The sequence below is a fragment of the Lissotriton vulgaris genome, chromosome 2_1, assembly GCF_964263255.1.
Source record: "Lissotriton vulgaris chromosome 2_1, aLisVul1.2, whole genome shotgun sequence".
In the NCBI taxonomy this organism is placed as follows: domain Eukaryota; kingdom Metazoa; phylum Chordata; class Amphibia; order Caudata; family Salamandridae; genus Lissotriton; species Lissotriton vulgaris.
Window position 1 is genome coordinate 32,189,832 of NC_141687.1, and position 14,159 is coordinate 32,203,990.

General features: G+C 47.5%; 1 protein-coding gene across 3 annotated transcripts in view; it reads left to right on the forward strand.

Annotated features, from left to right (window-relative positions):
* Positions 1-5,703, forward strand: part of STK16 (serine/threonine kinase 16) — a 291,111-nt gene extending 285,408 nt beyond the window's left edge. For all 3 annotated transcript variants that reach the window (XM_086954379.1, XM_086954378.1, XM_086954380.1), the window contains one exon: positions 3,187-5,703. In XM_086954379.1, the coding sequence (XP_086810505.1) occupies positions 3,187-3,325 (139 nt within the window). In that variant the 3' untranslated portion in view covers positions 3,326-5,703. The remainder of the gene's footprint in view (positions 1-3,186) is intronic.
* Positions 5,704-14,159: the final 8,456 nt, after the last annotated feature.

The window sequence follows — 14,159 nt, forward strand, 5'->3', positions numbered from 1 at the left end:
GTCGTCTGTCCCGAGGCTCCCGAGCGAAGGAGGAGCCCCGGGGAAAGAGCAAGTCCCGCCTCGGCCCCGGAACGAAGTCCAGGTGAGTGCTTTGTTTACCCTCCGTGCTGGGGCTAGGGGAGGCTCCCTCCCGCTACCTGTGTGTCCGTTCCCGCCCCCGCAACCCCCCCTCTCCGTGTGTCCGTTCCCGCCCCCGCCCCCCCTCTCCGTGTGTCCGTTCCCGCCCCCGCACCCCCCCTTACGCTCTCCGTGAGCGACCCTGCCTAGCTGCCCCCCCACAAAATTAAAATTGTTTCATTTCTACGACTGGAATGAGAAGAAACGAAATCCCCAGTCACAAAAAGTAATGTTAGCGATCAAGTCTCGCATTACCGTTATCGTACCGGGCGGCGTAGTGATAGTGGAAGCGATCGTGCATTACAGGAGATATTAATTCAGAGACCCTAAATCTCCAGTTCGGCTTTCTCAGACTCGTAGAGAGGAGCATGGGGGCGATTCATTCCTCCCGCCCCATGTTCATTAAGCCAAATGACAACAGAATGTCACAGTAGTGAAAAGAAATGTAAGATCTTGGAATGTTTTTTTTCAGGTGGTTCATATTGTCTGAGCGCTTAGTCCAAAGAGCACCAACTCCCGCCGAAGCCCGCTCCTCGGGATGACTTCAGTAATCCGATTTAATTTGCAACCACATGTGGAGAATTGTTTCCCTTAATTACCATAAACGGAGACTAAAGGTTACTGTGGTCACGAAGAAACTCTTAATGGATTCTCAAGCAAAACTCTTAGGCACATTCAGGGAACGATGTTCCAAAACGTTGCTGGAGGTTTGTGGAGCAAGGAGTGCACGTGCCACATGACTGCCACCCAGGTCGAATCACCCCTGACCCCCACAACCCCGCAGAGTAACATTATAAACACACACTTATGCTAGGGGCGCACCGAACTTGCATACATGTGGGGCCAACCCCTATGCGCCGCTCTGTAGAGCCTGACCCCCTTTATGAAGAGTGCCGGTCAAACCTGCTTTGGAAGCCGGGACTACACCCAGTGCCCCGCAGACCCGTCTGTCACGCCCAGCACGTACCCCGATTGTTATTAACCCCTCCCGCTGTCCGTGTCTTTCCCGCCCCCCCTCCCGCTTCCGTTTCAAACCGATGAATATTCCACCCCTCAACCCCCAAAAATATACTACGGCTTCAGTCCCCACAGAAAAGATATCTTACGGCAGGAAGTGCATGAGTTTTCTTTTCCATTTAACTTGCAGTGAAGAGACGGATACTTTTCGCGAGAGGAAGTAAAACTAGGGGATATGCAAACGTTTTTGTCAAAGGCAAGAGAGAATTATATCTAAATGGCAACTCTATATGTGTACTCTCGTTTTGTCCCCGCCGCCACGCTTAACCCGATCGCTCTTAAATGCTCTCAACCCGTTTCAGCAGTCAAAACCCCACCCATCCTTCAGCAGCCTCCTTTCTTAAGGAATGCCTCAACCCCTGCGCCAGCCCATTCTGAAACTCCTCTGGTGTTACTCCATACATACACTTTTTCTGTGCATTGAAAAATATTGAATAATCACAGCTGCTTGTACTGACAATTTGTTTTCTAATAAAACTGCAGTTCCCAACTACAGTATTGGACCAAATGTAAGCGATAATATTTTCCAACTTCCGGAGACCCGTCTGTCACGCCCAGCACGTACCCCGATTGTTATTAACGTATTTCACAAGATCTTTGCTATATTTTTTGTAAGTTGTCACAGTATTCCACAGGTCGTTTATAGCTGAACAGCTTGGAGTTTTTTTTTCTTGTTCTAGAACTAACTGTACTTGTGTCTTCATTTAGTTTGGTTTGAAAACACATTTCCACAGGTATAAATTATATTTTAAATCCAACTCCCCGCTTTTGTTTAATTTATTGGCATAGCAATGCGTATCCAACTTTAAGTGTTTTACTTGTAATAATAATTCAGTGTGCCCACAAGTTCTTAAACTGTTCCAGTAATTACTATTGTTGCTAGCGAGTGAAACTGACGTGTTCATTTATGCAAGCTCTGAAAACATTTATTAAATCGTGGAATGTGCCCGGCTAGTTTCATGTTGTGCGAAATGGTGTTATTGTACTCCAGAACAAAAAAATGTACACTTTAATGTATTTGAAACATCTGGTGCTAGCGTTTGGATGATGACCGAACCACCACCAAAGAAAACCATGGACAGTGCCAAATATATATTTGTGAATTTGTATCTTATCTCGTCCAAGGCGCACAGGGCTTATACTGTATAAGCTGCTGGGCAGTCTCCACACAGCTCGTATTAAGTTTACAGGTTTCTTTCGCATTCAGAGCATGTACAGTAGAGCAGACAGGGCAAGGTACCTTTGCACAACCGATGTACAGCAGAAATTGAAGCTACTCTCACACAGAGTAAACTGCTGCATGTGAAGTTGTCATGCAGGACGGATAAAGAACAGTTGCTATCTGGGCAGTAACCATGCAAATTGCATCAGGTTACAGAAGTGATTACTCTGATTGTTCTACTATTTATTGCGTTGACTGATATTTAGATTTCTTTGCATTGCCTTACATTACACAATGTAATTACTGTGATCTGCATTAGACCTACAATGAGATGGCACTGGTCACCTTTTCCTTCGTAATATAAATTAAGATTTTCCTATTGTGTTTTATTACATGGATGATTACTTCATGTTTACACTTAACTACATTACTATGTTTTTTTTACTGAGCATTTGATTAAATATTGCCCTAAGTACCTTCATCTTCAATAGATTGCATACACAGGTTATGTTGACATAACTGTATAGAGTATAGACTCTGTGGGTCTGTGTGTGGCATTTGCGAGAGATAAAGCTAGTGGCATTGCAAATGACAATGCCATTTATTTATGTTAAAAAAAAAACATATATAAAAATAATGAAAAGAGCATTGCCAATAGCTCAAACTTTAGCAAAGGCAAAACCATTGCATTGTAAATGCTTGTCTTGTCAAATAGAATCAGAAGACCCAGATTAACAATGACGTTGACTTTCAAGACACTTAACAGACGCTGGTGCACATCTTATATATTGGATGAAAAGCACTTTGCTCCCTAAATAAATAACAAGAAGGCGGCTGCAAAGTAGAACCCTGATATTCATCAGTATTTTCTGTTTATTTTATCTCGACAGATACTCTCAGGAGCTCAAGGTTCTGCTCTCCTCCACGATGACTGTGGATCCCCAGGCCAGACCTCAAATTTCTTGGGTGCTAAATCAGGTAGACTCACTTCTTCCTCTCACCACTGGACAGGCAACTACCAGAATATGATATGAGGTTGCTCTGGCACGATAAAACATCACCGGTGACCTACAAGAAACAACAGCTCAGTGTATGGTCAACGGGCGCTTTGGCAGGATATTGCAACAGATGACGCTTGCACTATAAGACATTCCATTGGATCCAGCCCCGATGGGACTTCGCAGGATGACCCGATAAGTAATATCTCATTGTACCCTGGCAGACTACGAGGAAGAATATTACGTCTGAAGGTATTTTGGCAACAACTATGCTCTGACAGGAAATTACATTCCAAAGTGCACTAGCAGGATATGACAACACAAGCTGAGCTGCCAAGAAGCAACATCTCCAACTATGAAACTGCAGGGGTTCTTGCTATTTTGATATCCCAGGATATCCATGCAGGATGTCGCATAGCAGGTTGCCTTGGCAGAATTATTTACGCGCAGTGTGCCCAATGAAAGTTAGATATATAAAACAACGTAAGCATCTCAAACAGACTTTCTTAGCGTTTGGCAGGATGTGACCCAACATGAAGCCATGACCAAGGAGTTCCAGAGGAATATCACAGAAAATGATTCAGAAAGTGAGAAACCTGGATGGTTGTGACATTAAAAGAAATATATTTTCAACTGAGAGGCCTAGCAAGCATTTTCGGTACTATTCTTTCCAACTCACAGAATGTCTTCTGTGTCATTTTATTCACTAATAATAGATTTTTAAATTTTAGTTTTAAAGTGTGTTTCTTGAAGGAGTCATTAGACTTGTTCTCATTGCATCTACTTATTTCCCAGTGTCCCAGTTCTCTTACCTCATCCAGTGGCCTACATATCCCACTGCTTGGGGATGTAAGTACACCCGTTTCATCCCCTCCTACTTTCCTTACTTTGAGTTTTTGCAAGATATGTAAGTTCACCCCTCCTTAAAATTCCCCATGCCCTTTACCTCTGGGATAGGTGCTAGCCTGTCACCTCCTGTCTCACTACCTCTTCTTTGAAGTAGGTGTGGACATGTTATAGGTTTTGTTTTCTAGGTACTACATATGTTACTCTGCATGCTGTACTCAAATGCCTATGTGTGAAGTCTTTGTTGACATGTTCTGTGCATTCCATTTAGAGGCCTAAATAATGTGAAGTTTCACAGACCATCTCTGCTTGATGATCACTTTGAAATGTTCTTTTTTTTTTTTTTAAATGAAGGAGTTGTCTGTCGCCATTTCTATGTTTTGAAGCTTGTATCCCTCACCGTTCTTGGGGGTCATAACTACATCCGCATTCATTGAGGTTATCGTTCCCTCTCTGGTACTAAAGGTTCCTGTGCTCTTAACATTGTGGAAGTTATGTCCTCCACCTTTGTGAAGGTTATCATTCCCTCTCTGTTGGTGGAGGTTCCTGTGCTCCTAACATTGTGGAGGTTATGTCCTCGACCTTCGTGGAGGTTATCATTCCCTCTCTGTTGGTGGAGGTTCCTGTGCTCTTAACATTGTGGAGGTTATGTCCTCAGCCTTCGTGGAGGTTATCATTCCCTCTCTTTTGGTTGAGGTTCCTGTGCTCTTAACATTGTTGAGGTTATGTCCTCAACCTTCGTGGAGGTTATCATTCCCTCTCTGTTGGTGGAGGTTCCTGTGCTCTTAACATTGTTGAGGTTATGTCCTCAGCCTTCGTGGAGGTTATCATTCCCTCTCTTTTGGTTGAGGTTCCTGTGCTCTTAACATTGTTGAGGTTATGTCCTCAACCTTCGTGGAGGTTATCATTCCCTCTCTGTTGGTGGAGGTTCCTGTGCTCTTAACATTGTGGACGTTGTGTACTCGACCCTGGTGGATGTTTTCCTCCCCTTTGTTGGTGGAGGTTCCTGTGCTCTTAAGATTGTGGAGGTTATGTCCCCGCCCCTGGTTACATTGTGGAGGTTATGTCCTCTCCCTTGGTGGAGGTTATCATTCCCTCTCTGTTAGTGCAGGTTCCAGTGCTCTTAACATTGTGGAGGTTATGTCCTCGCCCTTCGTGGCAGTTATCATCCCCTCTGTTGGTGGAAGTTCCTGTGCTATAAACATTGTGGAGGTTATGTCCTCCACTTCAGTGAAGGCTATCAGTAAGGCTCCCAGTTTTAAATTGTTACAGATATTTACAGATAAACCGATAAATACTTCCCTGTCTGTATTTACTTTTAAATGTGGATAAATACATAAAATAAGTCATCACGGCTAGGCCAATAGGATAGATTGAACAGTCGGGGAGTTAAAATAATAGTGTGGGTGGGGGAGTTTTGTTAATAACTCTTAAACGGTTGAAGATGTGTACTTCTTCGCTCATGTTTTTATGTGTGTATTATATATGGGTGCTTACAGCATTAAAACCCACCAGGCATTCCAGTACTGAAATGTCAGAACAATAAAAACCATGAACCTGGAAGCCCTAGTTATAAGTGTCTCATTCTTGCTGGCTGTTCTACCCTTCTTTGGAGGTTTTATCCCCTCTCCATTGGTGATTGCCTTCATGCCCTCTTCATTGGTGGAGGCTGATTGGTGGTACTCCTTTTATGTGCTTAGTGTAGTTAACAAAAAAACTATAGGAAAGCTTCATCTGCTTGTTTCCTTATGTGTCTTTCGTCAACAATTTAAAATATTACCTGTCTACTCTTTATTACCCCAACGACGCCCATGGTTCTCTTGACTTTTTCTGTTATGTTATGGTGACTTGTAGAGCGCCCGGCTGCCCCAGCAAAAGGGTGTCCCGACGCTGAAAACAGAAAACTGCAAAGCTGGTAGCAGAGCAAGAGAGCTTATAACGGAACAAAGAGGAATGTTTTCACAGCTTTACGGAAAGGCAGGTAGGACTTTATACTGCGGATAGAAATGGGGAGCGCATTCCAGAGCTTTGAGGCCAACACACGGAAGGAGCGCCCTCCAGCACGAGCCTCCTCGCCCTTGGGACAGCCACAAGATTCCATACCATGGAACAGATTTGGCGGGAGGGAGCATCAAAGGTATGAAGATTAGTCCGGAGACATGGAGAGGAAAAAGAAAGGATTTTCAAAGTACTGCAGAGGGCCTTGAACTCTAAACGCTTGGCCACGGGCAGCCAATGGAGGTGACGGATGGCATTCGAAGTAGAACACCTCCTCGCCAGGCCAAGGAGAGCTCGAGCCGCTGCATTCTGAACCCTTTGTAGTCTGACAATCTCAGACTGGTTAACCCCAGATAAAGGGACCTGGCATAGTCCAGTCTTGACAGGATCAAGGCCTGGACAATAACCTACCTAATATGGGGATCAAAATAACCCAGCGAGGTCTGAGCCCCTGCAGTAACCCAAAACAAGTCCCTGCCACCTTCTTGGTTTGGGTTCAAAAGCAACGGGCGGTGTCTATCCAGACCCCTAGGTTTTTTACCACCTGTTTTGGACAGGTGCTGGCCCCCTTGTAGCAGGCCACCAGTGCTCTCTGCACAGCTCCACATCTATCCCCACCAGCAGTACCTCAGCTTTGCTGGCGTTGGCAGTCATCCACTCCAAAATAGACTCAAGATCGCTATGAAACTTACAAGCGTCCCGGGTAATGTCATCAGAGAGTGTGACTACTGAGTGTCCTCTGCATACAACACTACTGTAAACCTTCTGTTCTTGGCCACTTTTGCCAGCGGTTGAATGTACACATTGAAAGGGTAGGGCTCAGAGCAGAGCCCTGCAGTATAATCTGATTTGTGGCAAAATCTGTGGAGGTAAAGGGAAGAGCGGCAACCTGGAAGGTCCTTCTGGAAAGAAAGAAGGCAAACCACTCCAGGGCGGAAACGGTTATACTCACCTCTTCCAGACGCCTTAACAGGATCTGATGGGAGACCGTGTTGAACGTGGCACTGAGATCAAGCAGAATCAGTGCCGACGTACGACCCTCATCTAAGGCCCATCTCAGATATTCGGTAACAGAAAGAATGGCAGATTCCGTGCTGTGGCCCGCACAGAAACCATTCTGGGAGGGGTCCAGTATGTTATTGTCCTCCAGGTACCCCGTTAAGATGGTATTGACGTAGACCTCAGAGTTTAGAGACCCAGGGCAGGAGGGAGATGGGGCGGAAAATGTCCGGTTTAGCAGCATCCATGTTAGTTTTTTTTAGGAACCACCCTAGCATGTTTCCATGTACTCAGTGTGATAGCTGTAGAGAGAAATGGGTTGATCACATGGCTCAGTGGAGGAATGAGCACCGGTAAAATTTTCATTGCATAGGCCGGCTTAAGAGGTTCGGATGGGTAGCCAGACTTGACTTTGCTGCTTAACACAGACAATATCTCCTGGGAGATGTCAGGAAAAGTAGTCGGAGTGTAAGGAGTAGGGGAACGACCCGCAAGGTCTGAATTAGGCACAACCTGAGAGAAGGAATTATACATCTTCTCCACCTTCTCCACAAAGGAGGCCAGAGCATCACATTGCTCATCAGATGCAATCAGAGTGGCAATCAGGGCTGTGGATGTTTTCAGCTCTTTCAGTATCGAAAAGATACTTTTGGATGGATTAGCACTGCTCTTGATCTTCTCTGCATAAGAAGAGGCCCGTACTGACTGAATAGATCTATGATATTGCTTGATAGCTGTATTATATGGCTTCTTTAAGCAGAGAGAAGGGGGCATTTTCTTTATTCCTCTGTGTTCATCCTGCATTGCCATCTGCCCACAGGGAATTTGGTGTAGATCTATCTTGGGTTTTATTTGCCCCCTTCTCTCTGCTTAGATGAGGGCCTGTGCTCCTTCCCATGGTCATTCTCAGTTGTGCAGTCTGTGCCTCCATAACCCCTCTTTACAGAATTGGAAATTCTGCCCTCCTCATACTGCATCCTCTTCTTGTGCAGGTAACTGTATCTTGTCTACCCCACCTGTTCTTTGCTCAACTACTTCCATCTACCCCCCTCTGTGTTGTGTGGGATTCCTATTTTTTTCTTGCCCATCCCCTCTGTCTTGTGTTCCATTTGCCTGTTCTCTTCATTGTGTGAGCCTTTCCATATTGGCATGCCTGATGCTCTCCAATTAGTAGGCTTTTTTTCTGTCTTGTTCCATATGTTCCACTGTTAGGCACTTTGTATTTCCTTTCCCCTTTCTTTTCAATGTTCAGGTATTTTTGGTGTTACCCCCACCTTTTCCATTGTATTGTATTGTAAATGTATGTGACAAGAGTTCTTATCTTCTTCCTTCTCCAATCAACTCTTCAAGCCGTCCCATTACCCGGGTGTCCGCATCAAAGGGCTGATACAGACAAGGACATTGCCTGTTAAAGAGGATACAGATGAGGACATTGCCTGTAGGGGAGGACGCAGACACGGGCATTGCCTGTCAGGTAGGATACAGACAAGGGCATTGCCTGTTAGGGAAAACGCAGACAAGGACATTGCCTGTTAGGGAGAACACAGACAGGTACATTGCCTGTTGTGGAGGACACAGACATTGCCTGTTAGAGTGGACACAGACAAGGATGTGCTTGTTATGGAGGATACATCAAAGGACATCGGCTGTTAGGAAGGACAGAGAGAAGGACATTGCCTGTTAGAGAGAACACAGACCAGGACATTGCTTATTAGGGAGGATGCAGACACAGACATTGCCTGTTAGGGAGGATGCAGACAAGGACATTGCCTGTAAGGGAGGCTGCACATATGGACATTGCCTGTTAGGGAGGATGAAGGCAAGGACATTGCCTGTAAGGGTGGGTGCACACATGGACATTGCCTGGTCGGGCGGACATAGACAAGGACATAGCCTGTTAGGGAGGACACAGACATGGACATTGCCTGTTAGGGAGTTCGCAAACTAGGACATTGCCTGTTAGACAGGACACAGACTAAGATATTGCCTGTTAGGGAGGACGCAGACTAGGACATTGCCTGTTGGGGAGGATGCAAACTAGGACATTGCCTTTTAGGGAGGACACAGACAAGGACATTGTCTGGTATGGAGGTCACAGACAAGGATGTTGCCTGTTAGTGAGGACACAGTCAAGCATGTTGCCTGTTAGGGAGAACACAGACAAGGACGTTGCCTGTTAGGGAGGACACAAACAAGGATGTTGCTTGGTATGGAGGACAAAAACAAGGATGTTGCCTGTTAGTGAGGACACAGACAAGCATGTTGCCTGTTAGGGAGGACACAGACAAGGACGTTGCCTGTTAGGGAGGACACAGACAAAGATGTTGCCTGTTAGGGAGGACACAGACAAAGATGTTGCCTGATACTGAGAACACAGATAAGGACGTTGCCTTTTAGGGAGGAGACAGACTAGGACATTGCCTGTTAGCGAAAACACAGATAAGGACGTTGCTTGTTAGGAAGGAGACAGACTAGGACATTGCCGGTTAGGGAAGACATAGATTAGGGCATTGCCTGTTTGGGCAGACACAGACTAGGACATTGCCTGTTAGGGAGGACGCAGACTAGGACATTGCCTGGTAGGGAGGACATAGACTAGGACATTGCTTGTTAGGGAGGACACAGACATTGCTTGTTAGGGAGGACACAGACATTGCATGTTAGGGAGAACACAGACATTGCCTGCTAGGGAAGACTCAGACATGGACATTGCCTGTTAGCGAGGACACAGGCTAGGTCATTGCTGCCTGTTATGGAGGAGACAGACAAGGACATCGCCTGTTAGGAAAGTCAGACACCCGGACATCGCCTGTTAGGAAGGACACAGACAAGGACATCGGCTGTAAGGAAGGCCACAGACTAGGATGTTGCATTTTGGGGAGGACAGACAAGGACGTTGCCTATTAGCGAGCAGTCAGACAAGGACATTGCCGGTTAGGGAGGAGACAGACTAGGACAGTGCCAATTAGGGAGGAGAGACAGACTAAGACAATGCCTGTTAGGGAGGACACAGACACGAACATTGACTGTTAGGGAGGACACAGACTAGGGCATCGCTTGATTGTGCCTGTTCACTAGAGCGTATAAGGTAATATATGATCATGTGCCTCATCCAGCACCCCATACATACCATGCTTAGAACACATAAATAAAAAATAAATTCAGTACTTGTATAGCGCATGAATCACCCCCGAAGGGGTATCTCGGCACTGGGGGCCGTTGGGAAGATTAAGCGAGCTATTGCCCAGAGTCGAATGGTGCTGTGCAGACGCCTGCCTTTGGAGCCGGGGATTGAACCATGATCTCCAGCGTCCAGCGTCAGTCGCCATGGCCGCGGCGCCACACCTCTCCTGCATAGTACACATCCTAATAAAAAATACCCTGAAAGTAAGAACACACATTCCAGATCATTAACACTCGCTGTGCAGTACTCCACACACCAGGGGCATATTACCGAAAGTGCCCCGGGAGCGCAAGGAGCGCTTGCCCCCTCTTTGCGTGCCCCGGTGCTCTTTGGTATTACAGAAGGGGCTGCAGACGATTGTAGGCACCCTTCTGAAATACCGAAAGCGCTGAGGCACTTAAAGCTCGAGCACAATTTTCATGGCATGTTTCATCATTACCGAGGGGGTGTGCCCCATGCAAATGAGGGATTCCATTTACCTCTGCCCCCACGCCATATTACAGACACGGGTGTAGAGACACTCTCAGGAGGCGCATTGTCAGTGTGCCCCCAGAGAGAAGCCTTCTGGTTGGTGGAAAGGGGGTCCTGTGGACCCACTCAGACATCCCCTTGCAGTTGGGTGCAGTCACTGATTGCACATGCCTGCAAGGGGCTCTCTAGTCCCCCTTTAAAGTGCGTTCGGGTTGCCACCTGCACAGTGAAACACGGAGCGGCTGCTTCAAAGCTGCTCTGTATTTCACATTAGTGCGCTGCCCCCAGAGCAGCACGAGTTTGTGACTGCCCTGGGGGCAGCGCATTCTATGTTATAGGGCGTACCTTCTCTGTTTGTGCCCGGCGCACCTGTTTTAAAGTGCGCCCTATGCATAGTAGGGCCCCAGACATCTCAGACCTCCTCACCTATCACAGTTATGATGCCTTCCTCATCACAGAAACATGGTTCACCCCACATCCCTCAGTCTTCCCACAGTCTATGGCATTCATAGTAGCTGAGCACATAAGGGAGGAGGTCTCGGCATCCAAAAGTCCTCTTGATCCTGTACAGTTGGCAAACAACACTCCACTAAATGGAGCTGTTGACATATATTTCCCATTCACTGCAATTCAGGTTATCACCAGGCACGGGCGGAGAACTCCCCTCCACCCGCGGTGTGTGTGGAGATTTGTCTACTTCGCAGAGAACGCGGAGTATAGGGCAAACCTCGGACTCCGGAGCGGAGTTGGTCAGCCCCCGCCTCCACCCCCCTATTAAAATGTAATTATACATTAATAAAAAACAATAAGATAAACACTTACCTGTACTGCGGCGTCCCTGGGCTGCCCTCCTCTTCCTTGACATCTCTCTCCTTCTTGCAAAAACTGCATGTGCGCATGTGCATTTCTCGCAAGAAATGTGCGCAGTTTTCGCAAGATTATTGACCCAAGTAGCAGAGAGATGGAGAGGAAGGGGAGGAGGGCAGCCCAGAGACGCCGCAGTACAGGTACGTGTTTATTTCGTTGTTTTTATTAATGTATAATTCCCTTTTAATAGGGGGTGTGGAGGCGGGTGGCAGAGCGGATTGAAGTTCCATGGAGTTCGTCCCAACTCAGTTTACCTTCTCGTAGTCCCGCTCCGCCCGGGGGTAGTTATCACCTTTCATTTTATTTACAGGTGTGCTGGGCAGAACATGGACTTATTTGATGAATTCTCAGATGTCCTCAACACGTTGTTCATCCGACTTGCTCAAACCTCTCTCTTGGATGACTTCATCCTCCCAGAGTACCTATGCTCCTAAATAAAAATAGACACCATCGACCCCCTCAATGTGGTACTGAATGTCACACAACCGTCACACTCCAAAGATAATTTCCTCGATCTTGTCTTCTCAACATCACCAACAATCCAGTGTACAACACAGTTAACCCTCGACGGACCGCCCACTTCGCCTTCCCTAACTCCCTGCTCAGCAACAAACCAAGATCAACCCAAAAGAGATGACCAGACCTTCAGATCTTTCGAAGACCTCGCCATAGTCAACCTGTGTTGTCATTCTGTGGATATATTATTTCTTTCGATCCATCCTCCGTAAAGTGGGCATTCTATGTAGCTTTTGACATGCACTTGCTATTATATGGGCACCCCTACATTCAGATGGTGACCTACAAGAAACAGATGTTACCGTTGACTGGGACGGCTCCCAAACACTGCAAGGGGATCCTGCTTACTATAAGGCTTTATATAATGTCCACATTTAAAGAGGAGAGGGCAAAATAAATAGTCACAAATTAGCAAACTCTTAGCACTCAGGCTTTAGACTGCTACAAAAATCCACAGTATGGGGGGGTGTGGCTTGCAGCCAAGAGAGATGGCCGCTGCCTGAACGTGCTCCTGCCCTTCCGCGGTGTTTTTCATGACCTACTGCCGTCCAAAACCGAGTGCGGAGCTGCTGAGGCCGGGGGCTTGACACCTGTCCCCGTGTGGCCTTCTGGACTCCCTGGAGTGAAGCCTGCCAGCTGTGGCCGCCCGAGTTCGAGATAGGCGTGGAGGCAAACTGGCGGTCCCAGGCTGCGATTGATAGTGGACATTGGCCCGGTGATGTGCCTGCGCTCCCCCAAACGAGAACTGAGCCCAGCGGTATGTGGCGTTGCTGAAAAGCGGCTGCGGAGGACCCGTGAAGGTGGCTCCGAGACGCCCCTGGATTAGTGGTGAGGGCGCGTGAACGGCGCTAGGGGCTGCCCGGAACTTGAGGCCCCGGAATTGCGGCCTGTGCCATGGGGGGAGCTGTGCGGCGATCGGAGGGAGTGGCTGTGGACTGGCGGAGGCCTAGACGACATTGCAAGGAGGGGGTGAGCTGCGGGCAGAGGGCACTGCTGGCTGCCTCGCATTGATTGCGCACTGGGAGCTGGGACACCCAGAAGGAGGGCTAATGGTACCCCGGTGGAGTTTCTCAAGGTAGTGGATTCCCAAATGGACCGCACCTGCGGGAAATGTATCAAGAAATCTGGAAGAAAGGGATTCTACCACTGGACCAGCGGCTGGCAAGTATTGTGGTAATTCACAAGGCTGGCAAACCGGTGGATGATTGTCGTTCCTACAGGCCGATCTCCTTGATCAATGTCGAGGCGAAGGTTTTAGCGAAGGTACTCTCCACGAGGCGGGGAACAGTGATATCCTCCCTTGTGCACCCGGACCAATCCGGCTTTATGCTAGGGAGAAACACGGCTCTTAATATCCGCCTGCTCCATAATGTGTTGGCGCGTCGGCAATATCTAGAGGGGGATGCAGTCATACTGTTACTTGATGCCTCTATGGCGTTCGACTCGATCGAATGGCCCTACATGTTCGAAGTTCTGGCGAGAACAGGCTTGGGCCCTAAATTTATACGATGGGTACGGCGACTCTACACCGACATCTTAGTGCAGGTCAGAGTGAACAACTATACATCCAGGCAGTTCCCCTTATGGAGAGGCACCAGACAGGGCTGCCCTCTGTCGCCGTTGCTGTTCTCGCTCATGCTAGAGCCCTTGGCAGCCTGGATACAGCGTGACATAATGACAAAGGGTATGCGATGGTCACACAAGTGCGAAGACAAAAATCCCTTTATGCGGACGATATATGTTATGTTATGTTATAGTGATTTGTATAGCGCGCGGCTGCCCCAGCCAAGGGGCATCCCGGCGCTGCGAGAAGACTAAATGCAGAAAGTTAGAAGCACAGAGAGAAGAAGAGGCATTACTGAAAAAGGTGAGTTTTGATGGCCTTTCTGAAAGCCAAAAGGTCCTGCATGCCACGGATTGTTTCCGGTAGACTGTTCCATAGCTTGGCAGCTAGGAGGCTAAAGGATCGACCGCCTATTCTGGC